Below are 23,088 nucleotides of genomic sequence, written 5' to 3' on the forward strand. Positions count from 1 at the left end.
GGCTGCGAGGACGGAGGTCAGGGCTGCTGGCTGCAAAGGGAGGCAAGAGAGGGGCACACAGAGCGGCTGGATTTGTCCTCCTGGCTCTCCCCTTAAATAAGGAGGCTCGGGGCTGGGCTGGCTGGAGTCAGCCTAATTTGTAGGTCTGCAACATCTCATAGGCCACATGGGGCCTCTTGAGACCTTTGTTTAGGAAATTATCATGCCTTCTCTGAGATTTTTGTCTCTTCCACCTGAACTCCCCATGAATTGCCTATAAAATGGTCCAGAACCCTGCATTTGCTTTGCTTACCTCCAGCATTATAATAATTTGGCTTCCTTATCTCCACTCACTGCCCTCCAATTACTACGGTTACCACTGCCAAGAATTCCAATGGAAGCTTCCAGTGGGTCTGGCCTCTGGGGTAGAGTGGGGGGACAGGGGGAGGGGAGGTCAAGGGAGCAGATGTCCCCAATTCTTTTCCTCCCTTACAGGTCTACCCCACAGTCAAGAATATCCCGGAGAATCACCTTCAGCCTGCCGGCCCCCTGCTGTTTCCTGGGGCTCCGGGGTGAAGACGTGTCTGTCCCGTGTACCGGAGCTCTAAGAGTAGAGACCACGCTCCATCTGCAGGGACCTTCAGTCTCCGGGGGAGGCAGCGACACACAAGGCCAGGAGAACTCTGGTCACAAGCGCTGGGGTGTGGTTCTGGGTCAGAGCTAAAAGGTTTCTCAAAAAAGCATTTCTGGAATAAGAGTGGGGGACACGCTAGCTGGGAAGGAGGGAGGAAGAAGAAAAGCTAAGACGGCGCCGAGGAGGTTTAGCAAGGTCTTTCAAGGCCTTTTGGTGGCTGTTTCCCTTGAATAGCAGAAAGGGGGCATGTATCCAAACTAGGGGACTCTGAGCAGGACATCTGCTGCCCTCATGTCTCAGATTCTGGATCCTAATGGGCTGGACCATCAAGGAGGGGTCAAGAAGGGCCAAGGAAGATTCTTCCAACTGGCTGTTAAAATGAGTTTCTAGAGCTTCATTCCATATAAATTCAGGAATATCTTTCTTCAATCTAATCCAATTTGCTTTTCTCCAGGTTAAGTTGCCTTCACTTCTTTTCCTCCCTTGCAGGAGCCCCTCCCTGTGCTGCTCTTTGGGCACCCAGGTGGGGCTCCATTCCAGCATCCTTATACCTGAGTGAGTTCTGGGAATGTGCTGCTTTTCCCGCATCAGATTGACAGGTCCCTCTGGTGACCCTGCCTTTCCCCGCTCCCCTGCTGCTCAGCCCAGGCTTTAGCACCAGGAAGTGATTCATACTGGTGCTTATCACTGTGTCTTCAGTTATACCCTGGAGACTGGACTCCCCTCCGGGCCTCCTGGGCTGGCCAGATGGAACCCGGGGGTAATTGACCAACACAGCCTCCACTGAATCAATCACAGGGCGTAATGACAGCCCAGTTGTTTACCCCATAGGGAATAGGGCTGTGGGGGCATTGGTGAGTAATAGAGATGGCGCCGGCCGCAGATGGACAGATAGAGGAGTCTGGGGTGACCCGGTGGGGAAGAGGGTGGGCTCTTTTGCTGCCTAGGAGAAGAGGTTACTATCCTCTCTTTCTGGAGAGGGGAGAAATGTTGGTGTGAATGGGGTAACATTGAAGAAGCTCCTGTACTTCCATTATTTCATGAGATTTCTTTCCCTACCCCATAATTTTAGCCAGTTTTTCTCCCATTAGCACAAGAAAGAGTCTGTTAATTCTGGCCATTGAGAATCAAAAAGAAAGAAAAATATTTAAGTTGACACAGGAGAAAATGACGTAAGCTTGGCTTTCAAAGTCTTTGGATTCTCCCTTTTTTCTGGAAACTTTCTAAGAAGCTGAGACACCTGTCCTCTGGGCCCGAGCCACATCTGCCCAGGGTTAGGGAAGAGGTAAGATGACCTTTCCTTACCTTCCCATAAGGGTTGATTGGCTGGATGAATCAGGAATTGCTCACCCCCCAGGGGCACCCCTCTCCCAGCCCACGAAGAGAAGAGACGCAGTGACACAGCCGGGTTCCAGAGACATCAGATGTGTGGGCATGTGGGCAGATCAAAGCTGCCTGAGACCTGGAGGAGGGTTCTCACTGCTCCTGCCTTCTGTGGCAGCTCCGGGGTCCCCTTGAGCCTTCTGACATTAGTTCCAGGTGAATGCACCCCCTGCTTTGGTGGACTAGGCCAGAGGTATCGGCCTCTGGGACTGGCGCGCCAAGCATGGGTCAACTGCAGGCAGAGTTGAGCAAATGTGCCGTCAATCAAATGCGTCTTGTTAGCCTGGAGCCCAGCTCTTGGGAGATGAGCAGGCAGCACACAGGGGAGGCGCGTGGCGTGGCTTCCACAGTGTCAGCGGGGACTCTTCAGGCTCGCAGACAGGCTCCACGCTGTGCTCCCCGCAGCTCCCGAGGGCGACCCGGACTCAGTGTTTCCCACACACGCTGACTGTGAAGTGAGATCATGTATTTATTTTTTACTTTTTAATGTCTGAATTTCTACCATGAGCGTGTAATACTTTTATAAACAACTGATGTGTTGGAAATCAGAGAAGAAAAAGGAGGAAGATTAGTTCTGATTGGATCAGAAATAAAGTACTGTTCTTAAAAAATAAAACAAAAATCTCTGTGCTTTCCAAACTTTCTTTTGGCCAGAGAACGCTCTCTTTAGTAAACACCTGTACCTGTTTACTTATATTCAGGTATCTAGATGTTAAGATATGGCTGTGAGACATGGATAAGAAACTGGGTTTCTGCGAATACATTTAAGGAACACTGAACAAGTTCTCTCCATTTCACTACCAGATAGACTTACATTTCCTGAATCCAAACAGACCTACAATATCTTGGTAAAAGCATGAAGGAGGCCTAAACATACCGCATATGGTATCTGCTTATCGGTCTCTCATCGCTCAACTATCCATTTAGCCCGATCCAGCTTAGGGCACTACCCCCGGGTTGTACTGTCAAACCTGCGTGGGGGGTGATTCACACAGTAGAGAGCACTGCAAAAGGGGGGCCAGCGGCCAGTGCCGTCGGGTACCTGCGAGAAGGGCTGTGCCTGAAAGGCCAGTGCTCGCCCGATCCTCGCTCACGCCCCTGCTTTCCCAGCACCCTTTGGAGATCAGGTGGGGCTTGGGGCCATGCAGGCCAGCTCAGTGTGGGTGGCGCTGACCTGTTCCACTTGCAGGGTGAGGCAGTTAGCAGCCCACGTGCCCCCTCCTTCTCCATCCAGTAACCTTAGAGGCCTCGTGTCCCATGTGGCAGGGCGGCAAGACAGGAAAGCCTGGGTCCCTGAGACACCCACTGGGAGAGCCATGTGGAACAGCTGCCCTCGAGTGCCTCACACAGTGAGAAGTGGACCCCGGTAGTATTAGGCTGAGCCGCTGTGACCTCAGGGTTGGTCCAGGGAGGCAGCCAGTGCTAATTATCTATATCCAAGCATAGGTTTTGGTAGGAATACTCTTAATAGCCTATTCTCTTTATCCTCAGTTCATGTTCACCGACTGTCTTCTCTGCTTTTCTTCCCAGCTGAGCTTCTTGGCAGAATAGTCCATCCTGTTAATACGAGTGGTGATAGTAACACTGGCTTAACAGCAACCGTTTACTGAGTACTATGTGCAGGCATGGAAATCAATGATCCTTGCATACTATTTCACTAACTCTAATTCTCATGACTACTTTATGAGGGATCTGACCTCATAAAAGAGGTTTATGACTAACCTCTTTAACAAATGAGGAAACTGGGGCTCGTGGAGCAGGCCTCACCTAAGTCACACAGAGAGCAGGGGACTCAAACCTGGTCCATCTGACACCCATGGTGTTAATGTGAGCTCTACAGCATCAAACCCCAGCTCCCTCGCAGGCTTGAAAGCGCCTCTGATATGGCCGCTGCCTGCCTCCTCAGCTGGCCCCCTATACCCCGCCTCTCCCCTGAGGTTCCTCCAGCCTTGGAATTTGTACCAGCAAGCTGGTCCCTCTTCCACCAGCCTTGTGCCTCTGGCTACAATGCCCGCACCCCCTCCTGTCTACCCAGGCAACGCCATCCTCTGAAAACTGCCCAGGTTGCCCCTCTGTCAGCTTTCCCTGGCCCCCGAGATTCTCACTCCCTTTTGTGCTGCCTTGGTGTCTCCTTTGTTGCCACAACTTCAGGGTGTTTCGGTTATATTTTTAACAGCTGGTCTGCTTTGAAGGATGGGCCGGGTCTGTATCTCCCTGAGTCCCCAGCACACACAGGCCATCCCAGAGCAGGTGCTTCATGAGTCCTCGGGGAACTGACCACAGTTTCTTCACTGACCCCAGGAGCATATCCTGGAGACTAGGTACTCTGTCAACCAATTCTCTTTTGGGCAATATTAAACTGGCATCTAATTTATGTCTCCTTTTTTTTTTTTTTTTTAAAGATTTATTTATTTATTTATTTATTTATTTATTTATTTATACAAGCACTGAGTACAGTCAGAGGCGTGGGAGGGTGAGAGAATTCACCAGAGCCAGAGCGGGGAGCAGAGCAGGCAGAGGGACTGAAGTACACTGCTGAGGGGAGCAACGGGTGGCAGGAGAGGTCTGCGCGCCATGTGGGACCCTCCTCCGGTGGCCGGGGAGCAGCCGGGAATCGAACCGGCGCTGCAGAGGCCACGGGCAGCTTCGCAACCCAGCGCTCAACCGCTGCGCCACCGGGGAAGCCCTAATTTATGTCTCCTTAATGTTTGGATTTTATAAATCGCCGTATCAGCAGCTAAACCTTTCAGTAAGCTCGTGAAGTTAATTTTTGAACCAAAGAGACTGAGGACAAGATTCTGTTTCTACTAATATTTATTAAGTATGAACTTCACAGCAGGGATTATACCAGACAGCCTCTGTTGTCTCACTTTTGCACAGTAACAATTTGCAGGTATTATTCTGCCCATTTTGTAGCTAAAGAAATCAGGGTCGAAGGGGTTGAGAGTCTTGCTTGTAATCACATTAATAGCTGAGTCTGGTTCTGATTCAAGGTTATTGACTCTAGAACCTTCTAGACCTGCAGCAACCCTGGTCAGAGGCGCATGGACCCCGCCTGCGTGTGTGCCAGCTGCCCACTTGCTCTTGTGTCCTGCTGCATCTGGACAGCAGTCATGGCCTGGTACCAAGCAGAAATCTCTGTACTAAAGAGTATTTTGGAAGCTGAGGGCGGTGGGGGGGGACGGGGTGTATGTGACAGTGCCACTCCCATGCTGACCACAGCTCACACCTGTGAAAGCCACACTTGACCAATGAAACTGCTCCAAGGACCTCAAGAGAATGTGGATCACTCGTTGCTTTAAAGAGACTCCACCTTTGGCCCTTCCCTGGAGAACAAAGGGCAGCCATAGCTCCAGCCCCGAGCTTTCCAGAATTGGCCTCCCACTTATGTCTGGATCAGTTTTAAATCTTGCCACAAGGCAAGTGTTGGCTCCCTCTCCCTGCTGATAATCTGAAGGTTCATACAGATCGCTGCTCACTGGAGCAACAGCCTGAGAAAAGCATGATTTAGAAGGTGCGTCTGCGGGAAGAGGGAAGAATCCTGAGTATCACAAGCCGCAGCGCAGGTGGTGGGGTCCTGCGGTCCATGCAAGGGCCTTTTTCTTTCAGGTCAAAAGATATTTTGAGGTTCCTTAAACAGGCTGGACCCCAGGTGCCCGGGGTCTGGGCGATTAATCTCCACACTCAGAAGAGACGCGGCCTGAGGTAAGGATTCACTTAAGAGAGAGAAGCAGCCTGGTCCTGCAGAAGTTTTACAAGTTTATTGGTGAGATGCAGAAAACAGGAAAGTGAAGTCTAAGGAGGGGAAGTACCCCATGCATGGGGATCCTAAGTCCCCTCCAGCCTCCCAGGCCCAAATCCCCTGTTGACAGCACCAGCCTGCCAGGGAACTCGCTGCTCTGCGGTCTGCAGGCGCCATGCAGGATTCGGCCGCTGACAGACGTTCTGCTGAGCTGCTGTTGCTCTAACAGCACACGGTTCCCAATGGCCCGTGGGCGAACCTGGTATCTCGTGTGCCTGGGGAGCTGTGGCCAAATAGCTGCCTACCCTGGGCCTGGCAGGGGCAGTAGGAAGATGGACTGCCCTTGCGAGAAACTTCCTCTGCACAGAGCCACCAGGCCAGAGGAAGGGTCAGGTCTTCGTCTTTGGCGATGCTTCAGGAAGGGGAGGCTGAGCCAGGAGGTGTCGGTTCAGGGCAGAAGAATGGGTAGGCTCCTGGTTCTAGTTAGGAACAACTAAGGCAGAGAAGTGGACAACAGAGGAGAGGTCAGTGGCAAAGAAAAGCAAAGGGGACACGATGACAAACGTGACAGGGCTCTCCTGGGGAAGAAGCCAGGGGACCCCGGGCGCGGCGGCCACCGGGAATGGGTCTTTTGCTTTATCTTGTGGTTTTCTTGGTGGGTGAACTCAGAGCTGAGGTCTTCCCTGCAGGATCCTTGAATTCACTTGCACTTCCCAGCCTGGTCTTGGCCTCCCCTCGGGGGCTGCAGTTCCCGCTGCCAGTGACACAGCCCCCAGACAGCATGCCGTAGCCCCCTCCGACGGAGCTGGGCCGGTAGCCATAGGTGCTGGCACCGCTGAACCCGAAGCCGGCTCCTGCCCCCGGGGTTCCGGCCGCCGAGCTGCTGATGACCGCTGGAGGACGGAGGGAGGAATGTCAGATTAAGTGTGTGTTCCAGAACACTGGGGTCCTAAGTCCCTTCCAACCTCCCAGCCCTAACCAGCTTAAATGGTTCCCTCTTAAGCAAACGTGTCACATCAATCACCAGATTCCACTGGACCCCCAAACCTCATTCTCTGAACAAACAAGAGTAGCAAGAGTTTCCCCCAAAGAACAGAGGATGCCCAGGCATCACATAAGCCAACCACAGGCCAACGGCATTTAACTTTAGAAGACATTCTTGGTTTTTCAAATAATTTCCTGGTTGCTGGATTTAGGGGGATTTTTTTTTTTTAAGATTTATTTATTTATACAAGCACTGGGTACAGTCAGAAGCGCGGGAGGGTGAGGGAATTCACCAGAGCCAGAGCGGGGAGCAGAGCAGGCAGAAGGACCGAAGTACACTGCTGAGGGGAGCAGCGGGCGGCAGGAGAGGTCTGCGCGCCATGTGGGACCCTCCTCGGTGGCCCGGGGAGCAGCCGGGGATCAAACCGGCGCCGCAGAGGCCGCGGGCAGCTTCGCAACCCAGCGCTCAACCGCTGCGCCACCGGGGAGGCCCTAGGGGGATTTTTTTCAAGCTATCTTAGGAGTTGGGGCTACAGCTGTGGAGCCAGCGCTGACGCTGGTCACGCCCAGCCTGTGTGCGGCGGGTCTCCACTCCCCCGAGGAGGGGGTCTCTCCTGCTCTCCGCTTCACCAGCCACCTGGGGTGACTGTTTCACCCCAGCACAGGCAAGATTTCTGGGGAAGTGGACTTGAGAACGTGATGGGCTCTGGTCTCAGCAACGGTGCTCCACCGGGCAGAGCCCAAGCTGTTCCCCAGGCCCCTGGGGTGGGCACCCCCTTCCTTTGTGTTCATGAATGGACTAAAAACACCCCTCAAAGGTGTAAAATACTCACAAATGCTCACGGAGTTGGTGTATTCGCCAGACATCCTGCATGGAGAGAACACAGGGGCGTCTCCATCACACAGAGTGAGTGAGCCTCCCTGCAGCCTGAAACACCCCGCAGCTCAGCCTCCAAATGCCATCCAGCTGGCCAGGGGGCGGGTGGTGGCCGCACTGGTATCCCTCAGCCCTCCCTCTGCCTCCTCCGTCCACTCTCCCCACTTCAGAGGGGGTGAACCTGCAGCCCCGGAGCCCTCCCTCCCACGGGCCTTCTCCCCAGCCCACTTCTTCATCTCGTGGGGCTCCAGCTGAACAAATGCACATGAGGAAATATCCGCAGCAGAACTGGCCGCTGATGAATTAAAGGCAAGGGTCACGCGTATAAAACGGTGCTGGGTTACAACAGGGTTTTCCACCGTCAGTTGTCCAGGGACCGCGTTCACCATGTCCAGCTCACGCTGTGACCTATTCAGCGTCTTTCATTGATTCTGCCTTTCTCTTACGCATTTCTCCAAAAGGATATTTCATATCATCAGGGTAAAGAGAAAAACTACAATTACCTGGCCGCCCAAAAGAACAAAAATACAGCAGTAAAAACAAATATGAAAACAAATTTTTAATCTTGAGGCCAGATATGGTTGTTTGCCCAGTGTCTGAGTCTGGGATCGACTGTCCCTTTATTAACAGGGATATTTGCAAGTGGCGGACAGTGTGACAGCACAACAGCCCTGCCATGGGGCTGTCGCCCCGTCCAGCCTGACGCCTGCAAGAACTGTGAAGGAAACCACGTCTCATCATCTGATGGGGAGCTATCTAAGGCTGCGTTTGTAAGCAACCTGAACAGCCTCTCCAGCCCCTCCAGCAGCCTCCCCCAGCCCCTGGGAACTGGGTTGGTGGATTCCAAAGGTTCTTCCATCTCTAACATTCTAAGACCCTCTTGCTGTGCACCTGCACTCCTCGCCCTCCAGCAGCTTGCGGTAGGTGGCAATCTCGATGTCCAAGGCCAGCTTGGTGCTCATGAGCTCCTGGTGCTCCCGCAGCATCCGGCCCAGCTCCTCCTTGCTCTGGTGCAGGGCGCCCTCCAGCTCATCCAGCTTGGCCCGGGCGTCCTTCAGGGCACTGTCCCCCCGCTGCTCGGCGTCGGCGATGGCCGTCTCCAGGTTGGAGCACTGAGGGCCAGGAAGGAGCATTTCCCCCTGAGCTCTAAGGCACCCCGAGCCCACCTCACCAGCTGTGTGCTCGCTGTGAGGGATCCTCCTCCGTCCCCCTCACTTCCTCAAGCAGAGCCCCAGCCACACCCACGGTGATGGAGCCATCGGCTGGCACTGGGAGGCAGGTCATTCTCAACCCTGGACTTTTTAAAAAGATCCTTCCAATTTTTTCAGACTTCAAGAGGGAGCTAAGTGTGGGATGAGAGCAGGGGCTGTCTTTGAAGAAGGGGGTTCTGAGTTGGAAGACCAAGAAAAGGAGGCGTGAGGGGCGGGGTATGACAGGCAGCTCACCCCTCCCGTGTGAGAGAGCCGGGAAGCCCAAAACCCATTCACCTGCTTCTTCACACTCTCGATCTCGGAGCGCAGCCTCTGGATGAGCCGGGTCAGCTCTGAGATCTCGTTCTTGGTGTGTTTGAGGTCGTCGCCGTGCCTGCCGGCTGCCAGCTGCAGCTCCTGGAACTGCAGGGAAAGGAGCCAAGGCAGGGACCTTAACTCAGGGCCTCACTGAGTTCAGCCGTGTGGACAATGCCTTTACCTGCAGTATGTGGCAAAGGTGGGTGGGGATCCCCAACCTCAGGTCTAGCCACAGCCTTCCACTCAATCATCTGTCATTGGATTTGTTTGCTTTAAGCACAGTTGATTTCACTGATGCTTAGAAATGGGTAGAGGACTTGAAAAGCCCCATGCTCTCCACACTTTTAAGTCCAAGCCTTTGACATCCAGAGTGGTTAGGCCACACACTCTTCCCTGACCCCCACTTTCAGAAGTAGCTGGGCCCTGGGAACATGAGCCGGAACCTCCTCAAAAAGCCCTGGGCTCTGTCATGTCTTGGGCCTTGGCAATCTCCCTTCCTCCCACCCTGCAGGCCTAATCTTTCTTTCCCTAGGGCAGAGGAGGCAGGCAGAGGAACAAGATAAGGTCTAAAGAGTGCGAATTTCCCTTGAGAAGGAGCCTGATAAATAGTAAGGAACAATTAGGAAGTTGCCATCTTGATCTGAGAGACCAAATTATCTGAAGAATCACTCCCCACCCACAACCCATTAGAGTTGAGATCTAAGGGACTCACACTCCCCCTCTATCCTTGGAGTTGGACTTGAATGAAAAGGTAGGAGTTACCTAATCTCAGATCACACTGGAGACCCCCTAATTTATTGTAATTAACTAGAGAGTGGAGATGCTAATGACCCATGTTTCCCTCTCAGACTCAGCTCAAAACTGCCTCCAGGAAGTCAGTCCCGGCCTGCCCACCTGCTCCTAGTTCCCTAACCTCTGTCCCTCCGGAGCTCACAACTCTGCTGTGTCACGGTCATTTGTGTGTATTCGTCTATGGCTACCTCTACTGTGTCTTCTCCCTCCAGGTTTCCTCTGGTGTCTGGACAGCGCTGTGCTCCCAGCAAATTCACGGGCCATGGTGGGTCATGGGACTGGACCAGAGGGCCCAAGGCATGTGACTCTGGGGAGGGGTGCAGTCACCTTGGTCTGGTACAGGGACTCGGCCTCGGCCTTGCTCTTCAGGGCAATCTCCTCGTACTGGGCCCGGACCTCAGTGATGATGCTGTCCAGGTCCAGCTTCCGGTTATTGTCCATGGACAGGATGACAGACGTGTCACTGATGTGGGACTGGAGCTGACTGATCTCCTGCAGGGACAACAAGGAAACATGAAATGCCTTTTGTGAGCAGAGGAAGGTGGATGGCCCGGTCCCAACAGGAGAGCCCCCCAACCCTCCCAAAAGATGCAAGCTCTATTCCCCAGAGCATCTAAGTATGGAGCAGACCAGACCAGAGATTTCAACATCACATCTGAAAACTGCTGAATGAGTTTGAAGCTTCCCAAGAAAAATTAAGCCTACAGCCATTCCCTGAGATAACGGGGAGCGGGGAAGCCAAGGGGGAGCAGCATGGTCACCACACAAGAGACAATAAGGACACAGGAGCCCATGGGTGCTCAACCAGCAGGATGAGTTTTGCACCGGAGAAGCAGTGCAGAGTATGAGGACACCCCACTTCCACCCCTAGGGATTCCCTGCCCAAGACCCAGGGAAACACCCCCAGCAGATAGAAAACAGGCAACAGTAAGACTATGCTTCGCTGAAGGTTAGTGGGGACCCCTTAAGAATCCTGGCTTCCTGAAGGACGTGGGGGCAGGCCATCTGGAGGCCAGGCTGGGATGGACGGCACACATCACTTAGGGGCACCAGAACAGATGTCACTCTCACCTTTATCTACAAAGTTCCCAGCATCCAAATGTTGGCGATCCCCCGGACTCTGAAAGTCTCTGGTGAGTAGGTAACATAACCACACATGCACATGTCTGTCCTTCCAGCAGACAGAGCGGAGGGTGGCACCAGGAGAGTCTTACCCCCTCATACAGGCACTTGAAGAACTTGATTTCTCGGTCCAGGGCATCCACCTTGGCCTGCAGCTCCACCTTGCTCATGTAGGCCGCGTCCACGTCCTGAGGGAATCCAGATGCCCCTAAGGTCACCTTTCTTCAAGCCCAAACAGGGCTCTCCCAGGAAATAGCACCCCAGCGCCTGACTCTGACCAGCTGCTCCAGGGAATGGAGCCAAAACCCGGGGGACTAGAAGCTGATTCCCACCCAGCATTCACTGGGAGCCTGGAGTAGAACCTCAAGCCTCTGGAACTCCTTCTGCCCCACCCAAAATGAAACCTTTTCACTGCCTCTGTGTCTCAAAGAGAGGGTACAGGAGAGAACCCTGTCCCCATATGGTCCACCATTCAGCAGCTGGCACCAGAGGCAGCCTGGGTGATGAGCCAGAGACGGCCAGAGTTGGAAGGATAACCCGCAGCCCCCCTTCAAGCACGTCCTGTTCCCCAGGACTGAGTGGGCATGACCCAGGACTGACCCAGCATCTGGGCTCCTGCCCATTTTCAGACACAGTGACTGGCAATGTGACATGCGCTAGACGAATATCAAGGGGCCCCCAAAAATTCCTCCATCTTCTTCTGGAGTTTCAGTCCAGGCCCTCTGTGGAGAGCTCTCACCCCTCAGCAACCCCTCTCCAGTGCCACCCCTCTCCCTCCTCCACTCCCTGGGTGGCTGAACGACATGCGCCCCCTCCTCACCTTCTTAAGCACCACAAATTCATTCTCAGCCGTTGTGCGCTTGTTTATCTCCTCCTCGTACCTGCAGAGAGAGCACTGGCGTGAGCAGGGCCTGGCATGAGCAAGGTCTGGCATGAGCAGGGCCTAGCGTGAGCAGGGCCTGTGCCCTCCTTGGGCAAGGGGAGGAGAGGCTGTGCTGGGTGTCTTCGAGCAGGTATATTCCACACCTTTGCCATGCTGTCCACTGCGGCTAGGGCCCTCTGGCAGCATTGAAGGGCAGGTTTGACGAAACCACGCCTTGGGCCCGGGGACTGGATGGTTTAGGGTCTGCATTTCCTCTGATACCCAAGGAGTAAGTAGGTTTTTCCTCCTCTGATTCTGGGTCCAAATCACAGGAACATGTTGCTGCCCCTTTAGCCGTGTTTCTTGCATCACCACAACTGCCTGGTGCCCTCAATAACCACCTGATCCCCAAGCCTGAGTCCCAAACAGAACTGTCCCCTGGACTGCGAGAGGAAGCATGGCCCAGGATGGGCAGGAAACAAGACAGGAAGTCCAAGAGGAATGCCAAGTCCCTGCCCTGCTGGGGGCACACTGAGTGAGCTGAGGAGCTACAGGCTTTGGTCTGCGCACCCTCAGGGAGCCTGCCAAGTAGATGGCCACCTGCCAATACAGCCCTGCCTCTGCCACAGAGGTTGGCTGTCCATTGCCCTATCCCCCAGCTGCCTGAGAAGCCGCATCTTGCAGCCGAGGAGCTCAGATGGGTCGCTGTCACCTGAGCTCAGTGGCCTTGTGGCCAGAGGCAGATACCCCAGTGCTTTCTGGGAATGCCCAGTCCTGGGGGCAAGGGGCCTGCTCACCTCTTCTTGTAGTCCTCCACCACGTCCCGCATGTTCCGCAGCTCCGAGTCCAGCCTCACCCTGTCCCCGGACAGCGTCTCCAGCTGCTTGCGCAGGTTGCTGATGAAGCCCTCGAGGATGGGCTCCAGGTTGTTCTTGCAGTTGTTGAGGTCCAGCTGCTGCAGCAGCTCCCACTTGGTCTCCAGCACCTGGTTCTGCTGCTCCAGGAACCGCACCTGAGACCCAAGTCAACAGAGACTCAGTCCCCGGGAGGAGCTGCCAGTCCCCTCCTGGACAGCAGCTGTGTCTTCTATGCTCCAGCCTTAGCCCTTGGAAATGTCACCCAGGCCTCTCTCCACCCAGAGCTTCTTGTCTCACTCAGGTTCTCCGAGGGACTCCCTCGGGCCCAGCCCTCTCTCCTCATCGCTTGTCTGAATGCCTGGATCAAGGTCCGTGGTCACCCTGGGGCACCTTTCTAGGGAAAGTCCTTAGTGGCCTTCACACCTCTGCTTGGGGACTGGTGGCAGGGCCCCTGCTCTGCCACTCTCCATGTCCTCGGCCATGGCTCCTCCCAACCCCGGCAGGAGCGGGTGCTCAGCTGCGGGGGATGGAGTCTCGGAGTCTTGGGCTGTTTCTATAATCGCTGTACTCTCAGAGCACGTCCTCAGGCAACACCAGCTTCACTCTCAAGTAGCAACCTGCGAACATCCATCCACCCCTTGCTTGAGCCTCTGAGAGTTCCATGTCACCGACAGGGACACGTCCAAATTCCTTCTGGTGTTTTTCACAACGTGTCCAGCAACTCCCCCCCTCATCACCATTCACCCAACCCTTGTGCAAACCCAGGGGCTCCCCGCTCTCCAGACATGTCCTCTCATCCTGCAGGTGACTGCTCCTCCCCAGCTGGCCTTTTCCCACCTCCTCCTGGCAAAATCCTGCTTCACCACCCACCTCACTGCCAGCCCGGGCGTCCTCTGCTCCCTTGTGCTCCGGAAGTCTCTACTTCCCCAGACCCTCCCTCTGCTCTGTTCTCAGACTTGTGGTTCCCAGTGAGTGCCATAGCAGCACCTGGAGGCCTGTGAACACAGCTGCTGGGCCACCGTCAGGCTCCCAAGCCAGGAGGTATGAGGCGGGGCCCAAGAATGTGTGTTTCTAACAAGCGCCCAGGTAACGCTGCAGCTGCTAGCCCAGGGGCTCTCTGGCACCACCATTCCCATTCTCCTTGTAAGCTGATTAGATTCATGAGTCTGTCTTTGGACCAGAGCGTGAGCTGGCCTGGGCCCCATGAGAGGAGGAGCTGGGCCTTGGGACCCTCCAGATGTCCCAGGCCCCCAGGGGCCCCTGCTCTGCTGCCTTCTAGTCTCACGAGCACTGATCTGCTGCTTCCCAACTCTGAAGCCTCACGCCTGCCTCCAGGGGCCTTCACAGACGGGGAACCTCACCCCTGCAGACGGGGAACCTCACCCCTGCCTCCGGGGGCCTTCACAGACTGGGCTCTCCAGCTGCTGCCACCTCTCTGACCCCTCCCCAGCACCCTGTCCAGTTCCCCGCTCTGTTCTAGGCTGTATCTCCATCTAGGGATGCTCGGAGGTGTCCTGCCTGCCTCTGCCTGAACAGGGAGTCCCCAGGAACAGGGGCGGAGGGAGGGACATCTCTACGCTTGGCTTTCTCCAGGAAATCCCACCTTGTCGATGAAGGAGGCGAACTTGTTGTTCAGAGCCTTGATTTGCTCCCGCTCCTGGGCGCGCACTTTCTGGATCTCGGGGTCCAGTTCCACGTTGAGGGGGGCCAGGAGGCTCTTGTTGATGGTGACCTGGTGGATGCCCCCTGGAGGGCACACAGTTGGACACGCAGGTCCCAGGGCCACGCTGCCAAACATGCTGCCCGCAAAGCCGCTGGCCCGGTTTCGGCCAAACCCATAGACGCCTGGCCGCCCGCTGCCACCGGCCACGTTGAGGGAGATGCTCCGGGCACCCCCCAGGCTGTAGAGGCTTCGACTGCCAAAGCCCCCGCTGAGCCCTTTGCCTCCTGCCCGGTAGGAGGACGAGCTGCCCCCCGAGAGCACGGCTGAGCAGCCGCTGAAGCCCCCCTTGGTGGCAGCTCCCGACTTGTAGGCGAATTGGCGGCTCATGCTGGGGATGCCAGAGAGTTGGAGGAAGATGCTAAACCTTAGCTGAGAGGAATTCACCAGTCTACGATCTCGGGCTCCCCCTTTATAGGGCTCAGAGGGAGATACTGCCCTAATTTATGGGTTTAGTTTGCCTGGGAGCAAGAAATCATTTTCTCCCAGCAAAATCAGAGACACCAGGTAAATAACTTGAAAACTCCCAAAGTGCTGGGCTTGCAGACCTTGCTCATGTAATTTGAGTCTTATCTAATAATTAGCCTGGCCAAATTATCCCTAGAAAGATCTCGGCTGGGAGGTTTGTCACAGTCTCAATTGCCCTTCCCCAGGGAGTGGCGAGGAGGTGGAGGGGGGCGGCTGGATTGCGGGGGTGCAGAGGGGAGACCTTTAATTGACAGTGTCATCTGTGAGAGATCTCCCTGCTGTGGCAGCATCAGATGGGCTCCTCCTGGACCCTGGCGGAGCTGCTTTTATGTGGTTAGGAAGCGACTCCATGGACTGGCTTCCCAGGGCTCTTGGAAACTGTTCTCATGGAAGGTCGGAGTCACGCAGACCCCGCAGGAGGGATCCAGACCCACGTCCCACCCAGGCAGGTCAGCTGCTACATCTTTGTTCCTGTACCTTCCCACTGCCCCCACCCTTGACCCTGAAATAATGCAGTTGCCACCATATGATTTCACCCATGTGGGTTATATAAAGAAACAAAACAAAGGAACAAACAAAAACACATCCTCGAAATCTGACTGCGGAAATGAGGTTACCAGAAAGAGAGCATGGGGAGTGGAAACAAAGGGGAAAGGGAACACAACAGGCCGGGGCTGGGGGGGGGGAAATTATGGGGTTTTGGTGGTGGGTGTGGTACGGCAACATACATTTGTAGAGGTGTGAATCTGCACCCCTAAAACATACATAGTGCTGTAAACCAATGTTCCCTCAAAAAACATAAAAAAGATGGTTTCACTTATAGGAGGAATATAGGGAACCAAATAAGACATGGGGGGGGGAGCAAAAAAGAATAATAATGGCAAAACACAACACAACAGAGCCTCCCCAGTGGCACAGCGGTTGAGCCCTGGGTTGCGAAGCTGCCCGCAGCCTCTGCAGCGTCAGTTCGATCCCCGGCCACCGGCGAGGGTCCCACATGATGCACAGACCTCTCCTGCTGCCCGCTGCTCCCCTCAGCAGTGTACTTTGTCAGTCTGCCTGTTTTGTTCCCCGCTCTGGCTCTGGTGAATTCTCTCACCCTCCTGAGCTTCTGATTGTACCCATGCTTGTATAAATAAATAAATAAATCTTTAAAAAACACACACACACACAACACAACAAAACAAAACAAAAACAAACAGACAATTATAAACCAGAGACATCCTGCAGAGGAGGAGGAGGGAGAGGGCTTGGAAGGAGGGAGGAGCACAGAGGACTGTGGTTATGTGCACGGGTGCATTGGTGGAGGAAATTCTATGGGGACTACCTTGAGAGGAAAAAAAGCAAATACTGTTTAAAAGGGAACAATGTTATAAAATATATATAATAACTAAATTTTTTAAAAAAGAAAAAACATAAAAATGATTAAAAATTTAAAGCTAATGTTTCTTGAGTACTAAAAAAAGAAAGAATGGCATTGCTGTCCTCCAGGAGAACAGAACTGGCGCAAACACCTCCCTGCCACAGACGCTCATGCCATCCACTCAGCTGGCCCAGGAGGCGCTGTGATGACGCACAGTCACCAACGGGAAAGCTGAAGACAGCAAACACTCCGTGACTCCCTTCTGTGTGAATCCTCTGGGATCCATGCACAGGCCACCATCCTGAGGGTTCCCTGGACTAGCCTTCCCACCCCGCATCCAGAGCTCTGCAGGTCTTAAGGGTTGGTCCGGCCAGCCTGTTTTTAGCATGCGCGTGCGTTCATCCACCCATCCATTCGTCAGCGCTCTGTCGAGGACTGACTCAGTGACAGGTACAGCACTAGGCTCTGGAGTCATAAATTAATAGGACAGAATTCAAAGGGGAGTAAGGAGGGGGGAGGTCCTTGAATCTCGCAGAGAACCTTGATATTACCAAAGTATGTGACCCAAGAGTTTCACAGTTCCCCAGTCCCAAATACAGCCAGAGTATATCATTTCCTCCATAAAAATGCAATTGTTTTGCTAGCTGTGGTGCTTGAATGAAGTCTGCCAATGCTCTTCTCTAGGCCTGTGTGGAGATTATGGCTGTATTCTGTGTTTGATGCTAAAATATAATATATTAAAATATATTTATATAATAAAATATAATATAATATAAAATGCCTCTGATTCTGTTAAACCAAGCAATTTGCCAATTTAATCTCCCCCCCACTTTTTTTTTTAAATCAAAACTGCTTTGTAGTTAAGAAGAATCATTGTTTAGTCCTATTTTCACCACCATCAGTGGCACTTGGCAATATTTTCTGTCTTTTTTCAATAGACCCAAAGATTGTATCCCTTTGAAATTTCTTCATTAGGCACGATGAGTGAAGACCAACAAAGCTGTGCTGTAATGAGGATGTGAATTTTTAGCCAGAATCACCCCCTCCTGGCTCCTTTCATCACACCAGCACCAGCACCAGCACGAGCATCGATGTGGACGAGCGTGATTCTGACTCTCACATTTTGTCCCTGCTCTCTAAGAAAGATCTGCTTTATCATACCCTGCTTGTGGTTCCCTGCCAGAAGGAGCCTTAGACTTGTGGCAAGCCTTCTTGCTTGAGTGGCCCTGCTTCCAGCCGACCCATGTATCCATGAGGGCATTTGTCTATGAGGGGATGGGGAATTTGGGAAATTTTAGTGGGAAACTGTTACGAATACCCTTCTCTTCTCTCTGTGCACACTAATTCTACTAACGTTCTTTCACACTAAGTGTGGACTTTGCCATTGGCTTTGCCTTTGTGCACACAGATGTCCAGATCCCATTACACCGTGAAAGTTTGGGGGTCCCTGGGTACCCCCTTGGTCATATGATAACAGTATTGCGTTAGAGGTTCAATGTATATTTTTGGAGGGCATAAGTCAACCTATAACAGACATCAAAATCTTATGCAATGAAAGGAAAAGTAGGTAACTGCCCTCCAATTAATTTTTGACATAGGGCTCAAGGAAGGAAGGTAGACTTTCAACAAATATGCTGGAGCAATTGCACGCCCATAGCCAAAATACAAACAAAAAATCCTCAACCTAAATTTTATACTTTATACAAAAATTAACTTAAAATGGATCACATCCTTAAGCATAGAATGTAAACTAAAAGCCATTTCAATCTTTAGGAGCTAGTGTAAGATAAAGAGCTCTCTGGGTTAATATTGGAAGTATGACTCATAAAAGGAAAAATCAATAAATTGGATTTTATCAAAATAAAAAAAAATTGTTCTCAAGAAAATTTCCATAAAAAAATTTAAAGATCCCATTAAGATGATAAGAAGACCAGCTACAAGCGGTTGAAAAGCTGCCCATCCCCGGCTAAAGAGCTTCTGACTGTAGTGCACTAAATAAAGATGCCTCTATTAAAAAAAAAAAAAAAAAAAAAGAAGACCAGCTACAGACTGAGAGAAATTATCTGCAAGCCATATCTCCAACAAAGGATTAGCATCTAGAATATATAACGAACTCTCAAAATTCAACAATAAAGGAATAAGCAATCTCATTAGAAAATGAGCAAAAATCACAGAGACTTTTTTTGAAGGGGACATACAAATGGCAACTAGGCACAAGAAAAGATTTTCACATAATTAGCCATTAACAAAATATAAATTTAAACCACAGTAAGTTATCTCTGTACATCCATCAGAAGACTAAAATAAAATGTCATGATAACACCAGATGCTGCAAGGATTCGGAGACACTGGATCGCTCAAACATTGCTAGTGAGGATGAAAAATGGTCCAGCCACTCTGGAAAACAGCTTGGCAATTTTTAAAAAATACTGTATACCCCAGTCTGACATTTATCCAAGAGAAATGAAATCTGATGTTCACACAAAAACCTGTACACAAAGGTTTATAGCCATTTTATTCATGATATCTATAAAATGTAAACAATTCAGATGCCCTTTAATTGGCCACAAAATGTGGTAAATCCATACCATGGAGAACTCAGCAATGAAAAAGAACAAAGTATTGACATATGCCACCACCTGCATGACTTACGCTGAAAGTATGATCACACAGATTCCATATTATACAATTGTGTTTAGATGACATTCCTGAGATATACAAGTGGGGGGAAGGAGGAGTTGCCTTAGGAGGGAAGGGGGTGTGTCCATACAAGGATGGCGGGAGGGATTCTGCGGTAATGGAAATGTCCTTTATCTTAACTCTGTCAATGTCAGTATCTAGATTGTGAGATTGTATTTAGTCTTGCAACATTTACTATGCACTTGCTATGTGCCAGGTACTGTTCTGAGCACATTAATCTTCAAAATAACCCTATCAAATAGGTATGATTAACAAATTACAGATTAGGTAACTGCGCACAGAAAGGTTAAGTCACTTGGACAAGGTCACACAGCCAGGAGTCAGGAACAGAAGGCAGGCCAGCCCCTGTAGCGCCCATGCTCTTAACCACTACTGCCTGGAATCTTTTTCAAATAATCCATTTCCCTCACCTTGACTCAAAAGGTCTAGGGCAGGGCCTGAACTTGTAGAGTTTCTTGTTAATAAGCTCACTCACACCCTTTCTCAGGGTCTCTGCCTTCTGGGGGCACCGTAGGGAACAGCGTATGATTTCAGTTCACATTCCCTTGTCCAGAACCTGGTTTTTCATGGTCCCAATTATTTGCAAAGATATGGAAATGTAATTTTAGGTGTGCTTATCTCCAATTTCTATTTCTGTAGGAGAGGGGGAGTAGGGGGCATCTGGACAGGCAGCAGGCTCGGGCAAAGTCTGCTAGACAAGCACTCTCAGCCTGTACCACCGCACTGTTTAAAACTGCAGTGCAAAGCGTGTTAGGTAATGCAGCACCAGCAAGACCAGCCTTCCTGGTTTGCAGGACACTCAGTGTGTCCTTAGGATCTGGTGCTTTCCATTTTAAAACCCAGAATGTCTCAAGGAAACAACATGTTGGTCAGCCCACCCACCCAGAAAGACTCTTGTTTTACCATCTGGCCCCACCCACTTCTCTCTCCAAGCTCCACCAGTCAAGTTCTTATTAAGCTCCTTTTCATTTCAACCCATATTTATTGACCTACTGTGTGCTGGGCTCTGGGTAAAGGGATAGAGAGCACTTCTGCTGAATAGTCCTTGGCCCTGGCTAACTCCTCAGCTCCCAGGTTTCAGGATCAGCCACCATCTTCCTGGTCTGGCCCCTGGCTCCCAGTGCACACTTTCTAGTAATCAAAGGTCTCGGTCACCTTTTTTTTATACCAGTGTCAAGGACAGTCTAGCACATAGTAGGTGCTCAGTTGATGATTGTTGAAAGGATGAATGCTGCCTCTCCAGGAGCCCGGGGTTCACTCAAACAATTGCTATGCCCACCCTCTCCTTAGCTGTCTTCCCTCCTCATGGTGCTCAGAAGAGAGCGCTCAGTCTGGCCAGGTAAGACCCTCCTCCCAACCCACACTACTGGACCCCTTGGGGTGCTGGGTGGGAACTGCTTCCTGGTGGAAGCAGGAGATAAAGCCATAGAGTTGCCCTGTGACCCGGCCCCCAGGCTACTGTTTACTACTCCACACCCCCTGGCCATTTACCTGATAACAATCCCAGTAACAATGATAGCAAAACTATTACTCCTTAATTAGGAAATAATGACAGCAGTTCTGCTGCTGAGCCCAGCAAGGCTCCGGGACCTGAAGTCAATTATTTTTAAATTGTAAGCTGAGCTTTCCCAATAAAGAGGGGAAGTAAAGGTCATTTCTGTCCACCTTCCAAAACTAAATAGTCACATGCCCTTCCAACAGTCCCTTCCAGCCACCCGTCTGGGCAAGGACCGAGCAGAGGAGAGGAGAGCAGATGAACATGTGTGCTCTGCGTGTGTGCATGAGTGCGTGAGTGAGTGTGTGTTTTCTGGGGCAGTGATTGAGGGTGAACAACTCAGAACCCATCTAGATAATGCATACATACACCTCGATTTCCCCTGAAGTTTATTGGAAGGAGAAGGTGGAGGATGGCTAGAGATAGAAGCAGGCAACTCTTCAAAAGGAAACGAGATACAAAATCTTCACCTAGACAGTCGGGGGCTCTATTCATAGCCCCTAGTCCAATGGGTCACATAGGACAGGCATTTCAAACTGGACACCACCTGGATTGCGGCCCTAGGAGGCATTTGCTTCTCTTGGGGTTGCCCTGTAACACTCTTACAGATTTATGCTCACCTGTGGAGAAGGCGCGGGTCAGAGCCGGGCCTCCTCACCGCAGGCCCGTAAGCCTCACTTAACCAGGACTGCTTTGTCCTGCCCAGTCTGGTCTTTGTGGCCCAAACCAACATGTAGAGCAGACTCATTCCTCTGTGTGTGGGGGGGGGGGTGGGGGGAAGTAGGGTGGGGGGGTGGGGCACTGGCAAGGGCAGCCTCACCTAATCCTAGACAGGAATAGACCTTTGGTCCCACCTGCCCAGTCAGACCTTGACGGGACAGCCGGCCACGGGCAACCCCAACAGAAAAAAAGGCACCAACTCTTTCTTTTTTTTTTCCTATAGGTTGATTTGACGACCATCAGGAGTTTGCAGGTGCTATTTTTACACCAGAAATACACCCTTTTTCGCACCACCTCCAGCTACCACCATCCCCGTGTTCCCCGCCCTGCGCCTCCCGGCCCTCTTAACCTCAGCCCTCGGGACGGCCGGTTTTTTTTAAAAGTGTTTTACATTGTCCAACTGTCTGTTACAGGAATGCTCAATTTTTGTTTTTATCATTTTGACTTGTTTTGCCGTATATAATTTTTTTCAGTTTCCTTCTGTTGTATTGAAAACGGCTGCATTTCATCCTTCCCTGTAGCCATGTCGCACTCCAGGGTGTGCACGGACCGCGTCTTCTTGATCCATTTATCCATGGAGGGAGATTGAGGCGGCTTCCAAGTCCCAGCTTCTGCAAATAATGCTGCTGTGGATACCGTCGAACATACGGGGTTTTTGTGGGTTTTTTGTTTGTTTTTTTCATAGTCTGTGGATAGGTGTCCAAGCGTGGGATTGCTGGGTAGTACAGTATTTCATTTTTAACTTTGGAAGGTAAATCCAGATGGTTTTCCATAATGGTTTCACCAGTTCACCTTCCCCAGCAGTGTCACAGGGATCCATTTTCTCCATCTTCTCTAGCACTTGTTGGGGATCTTTTGGATATGAGCCATTCTCCCAGGTGGGAGGTGATCTCTCAAAGCTTTAATCTGCTCCTCTCTTTGAGTGAGTGTGTGTGTGCACAGGGACCCCTGTCCCTGGGCCCCCCAGCCTCCTCAAGAGCAGGCCCCCGGCTCCCTTGCTCTATCTCCAGGTCTCCAGGCCTCTGGCTGGTAGGGGTCACGGTCACAGTCACGCAGCCTGAGCCTCTACCTCCTCCTTTGTCAAGGGTCAGCAGCCTGCGTCGCTCATATTACAGTTCAGTACCTCATTCAGTATCTCTTTTTTATGTTCTTTTAGTTTCTTTACTCTCTTTAGTGAAAAAATATTTTTGTTTCTGAACTCTTCTCTAAAACCCTTTACCCACCTTTCAGTCTTTGATTACCCTTCTGGTACCTCAGTTAGCATTTTAAAAGTTGTTATTCTGGGTCTCCCTGGTGGTGCAAGGGGTTAAGTCTCAGCACTATGAAGCTATCAGCAGCCACTGCAGCACGAATTTGATCCCTGCCCAGGGAGCTACCCACATGGCGCGGCAGACCTCTCCTGGCTCACCCGCTGCTCCCCTCAGCAGTGTATCTCAGTAGATCTGCCTGTTCTGCTCCCCACTCTGTCTCTGGTGAATCCTCTCACCCAACCCCCAGCACCTCTGGCCTACACCCCAGTTCTTGTATGCATAAATAAATCTTCAAAAAAATTTTAAAAATAAAGGTTGCTATTCTAAATTCTTAGTCAGTTAGGTCCTCTATTTCCTCGTCCTTTATCTATGTCTCTCAACTTCTATTCTCCTTCTGCTTTTCTTTCTTGTGCTCAGATTCCTGGCTTCCTAGGCACATGTGTTGCCTTAGTTGTTTTGGGGGGAAGTGATTGGCTACTGTGGGTTTATTTTGACTTATTTGTTTCCGTTTTCATTGGCGTCAGGTAGGAAAGGGAAGGCAAAGACTTGGGTCTCAGTGCTGGTGAGGGGTGAGGGGGTAGGTGCAGGTCAACGGAGCATGTCCGCCCCCTTCCTCTTCCCAAAGTGAGCTC

The 23,088-nt window shown here is 51.7% G+C and overlaps 1 protein-coding gene across 1 annotated transcript; it reads right to left on the reverse strand.

Moving 5' to 3' along the window:
• Window positions 1–6,003: 6,003 nt before the first annotated feature.
• On the reverse strand, window positions 6,004–14,823 carry LOC119247958 (keratin, type II cytoskeletal 73). The gene is made up of 9 exons (XM_037514792.2): window positions 14,344–14,823; window positions 12,681–12,895; window positions 11,842–11,902; window positions 11,114–11,209; window positions 10,227–10,391; window positions 9,087–9,212; window positions 8,491–8,711; window positions 7,556–7,590; window positions 6,004–6,631 (listed from the first exon to the last, which is right to left on the reverse strand). Exons 1-9 carry the CDS (start codon window positions 14,788–14,790, stop codon window positions 6,375–6,377), a joined length of 1,623 nt encoding a protein of 540 aa, XP_037370689.1. The 5' UTR covers window positions 14,791–14,823; the 3' UTR covers window positions 6,004–6,374.
• Between the last annotated feature and the right edge of the window lie 8,265 nt (window positions 14,824–23,088).

The sequence above is a fragment of the Talpa occidentalis genome, unplaced genomic scaffold (genome assembly GCF_014898055.3).
Source record: "Talpa occidentalis isolate TD23 unplaced genomic scaffold, MPIMG_talOcc4v2.1 talOcc4.16, whole genome shotgun sequence".
NCBI lineage: Eukaryota > Metazoa > Chordata > Mammalia > Eulipotyphla > Talpidae > Talpa > Talpa occidentalis.